Below are 2,037 nucleotides of genomic sequence, written 5' to 3' on the forward strand. Positions count from 1 at the left end.
GTTTCCCTTGACTCCAAAGGTCAAGGTGAGGTCCCTGTTGGGGAGGGGGGAAACTGCTGCTGTTTGGAACCCTAACAGTCTACAGAGTAAGATCTGATCTCAAAAAAAGGGGTGGGGTTGGGGAGACAGTATAGACAGAGCTGGGGTGTTGCTCAGTGGTCCAGCCTTGTCTGACTGACATTTACAAAGCCCCCATTTGGCCCCCAGAACAGTAAGTAAAGAAACAAATAAATAGTAAAGCGTCAGGCATGGTGGCTTCCATCTAGACTCCCAACACTCAAGAGGCTAAGGCAGGAAGATTGTTCCAAGTTTGGGTCAGCCTGGGCTACAAAATGAGCTCTAGGCAACATGTGCTGTACAATGTGAACCTGCCTCGAAAAAACAAAAACAAAAAATACAAATAAAACAGACCACAAATTTGGTCCTGTTTCCGGATTCCTGAACCTGAACTCCAGGACTCTTTAGGAGGTTCACTCCCGGGCTTCAGAGCAGTACAGTCTGTGTCTGTGCTCTGAGGGTGGAAACTCTCCACAGCAGGCATGCTGTGTATAACACAGGGGAACTGCTTGCTTTCACCATTCACTTTCAGCCCTAATCTCCAGGTTTTCCCTCTTCCTCAATTGTGAACAACAGGGGAAGGACAAATGCAAATAAGTCCTCACTGTTCACGTAGAGCGCTCGGTACCAATGTAACTCAGTCTGAACCACCTCTACTAAGATGCTCTAACTACCAGTTATACCAAGTGACAAATACCTGACACTGCCACCCGTCCTCCATATATAATTGAATTACGAATGTAAACTATCTTACCATCCAGAAGGCAATCAAAATGAAGGCACTGCAAGTACTCCCTCTCTCTCATGAAGCCATTCAGAGGAGTGGCCCAACCTTCTGCCAAAACCTGCACCCACTGCATATCCACCTGGGAAATTAGTAGATAAAAATCTGTATTTCATATAAGAATGAACCAAGCAATAATGGCTGTTATAAGCTTAATTTTGCACATAATGGAAACAAGCCTTTCAATGATGCATATGGATTATACAACTCTAGCAAAGGTAAAAGCATAGGAAAATAAGCATCTCTTCTAATACATTTAAAATGCACTGGCTTTCACATATTTCTATCAAGGACAGTCTCACCTCAACCAAGGTTTCTCAAACTTTAATGTATATCAGACAACCTCTGGAAGGTATGTTAAAAAAAGCAAGCTTCACACTCAAAGTCCAAGGCAGTAGGGCCCAGGATTTTATAATTCTGCCATGCTCCCAGAAAATGCTGATGGCGAAGGTCTGGAAGCTGCATGTTGACAGCCACTACCCTAAACCAAAAGATACTTTATGTGAAATATTTACTAAAAAGTCTCTTACCCTGGACAGAGGATCCTCCATTTATAAAGCCTGTCATTTCTTAAATTTCCCATCAGAACATTAAAGAGTTGGTGAATTGCATATGTCATTAATGAATGGTGGGTACATCCTTTTTTTGAACTGGACTGGACATACAGCAATAGATCACAAATGAGGAAAGATGAAGCACCTGGCCAAGTGGTGGGAAATGAAACAGAGCCTCTTCTTTATTCCTAAAGCACACTGGCTAGTGTGTTCAATGAAACATCAGCTAATGGTGAAGAATTCTCCAGCTTCAACTCACAGGAGAACTATTCATGGAGAAGGTTTCTTTCTACTTTCAAGTTTTCCTCTTATTAATTTTTCCTAAACCTTTGTATAATGGCTATTACTATCTCTGTTAGAACCCAATTCTAGAAGATATGTTGTTAGGGGATAAATGTCTGCAAAATTCCTATGCTGAAGCCTTAACCTTCAATGCGACTATATTTACAAATAGGGCCTGTGATGAGGTTCGATGTATAGGTGCACTGTCAACTGAACCAGCTGACCATATCTGAGAAGTGTTGTACTCAAAGTTCACATGTAGAAAAAGCTACTGTCTTTCTGGGCTCTGTAATCTAATACACCTTCATCCATCTATCTCTCTCTCTCTCTCTCTCTCTCTCTCTCTCTCTCTCTCTCTCT

The 2,037-nt window shown here is 42.0% G+C and overlaps 1 protein-coding gene across 2 annotated transcripts in view; it reads right to left on the reverse strand.

The window, feature by feature from the left end:
• The window catches only part of Papss1 (3'-phosphoadenosine 5'-phosphosulfate synthase 1), a 114,294-nt gene that overhangs the window by 70,423 nt on the left and 41,834 nt on the right, over positions 1–2,037 (reverse strand). For both annotated transcript variants that reach the window (XM_008846534.3, XM_017801481.2), the window contains exon 7: positions 812–923. In XM_008846534.3, the coding sequence (XP_008844756.1) occupies positions 812–923 (112 nt within the window). The remainder of the gene's footprint in view (positions 1–811; positions 924–2,037) is intronic.

This window comes from Nannospalax galili, unplaced genomic scaffold (genome assembly GCF_000622305.1).
Source record: "Nannospalax galili isolate Female #2095 unplaced genomic scaffold, S.galili_v1.0 scaffold2423, whole genome shotgun sequence".
Taxonomy (NCBI): domain Eukaryota; kingdom Metazoa; phylum Chordata; class Mammalia; order Rodentia; family Spalacidae; genus Nannospalax; species Nannospalax galili.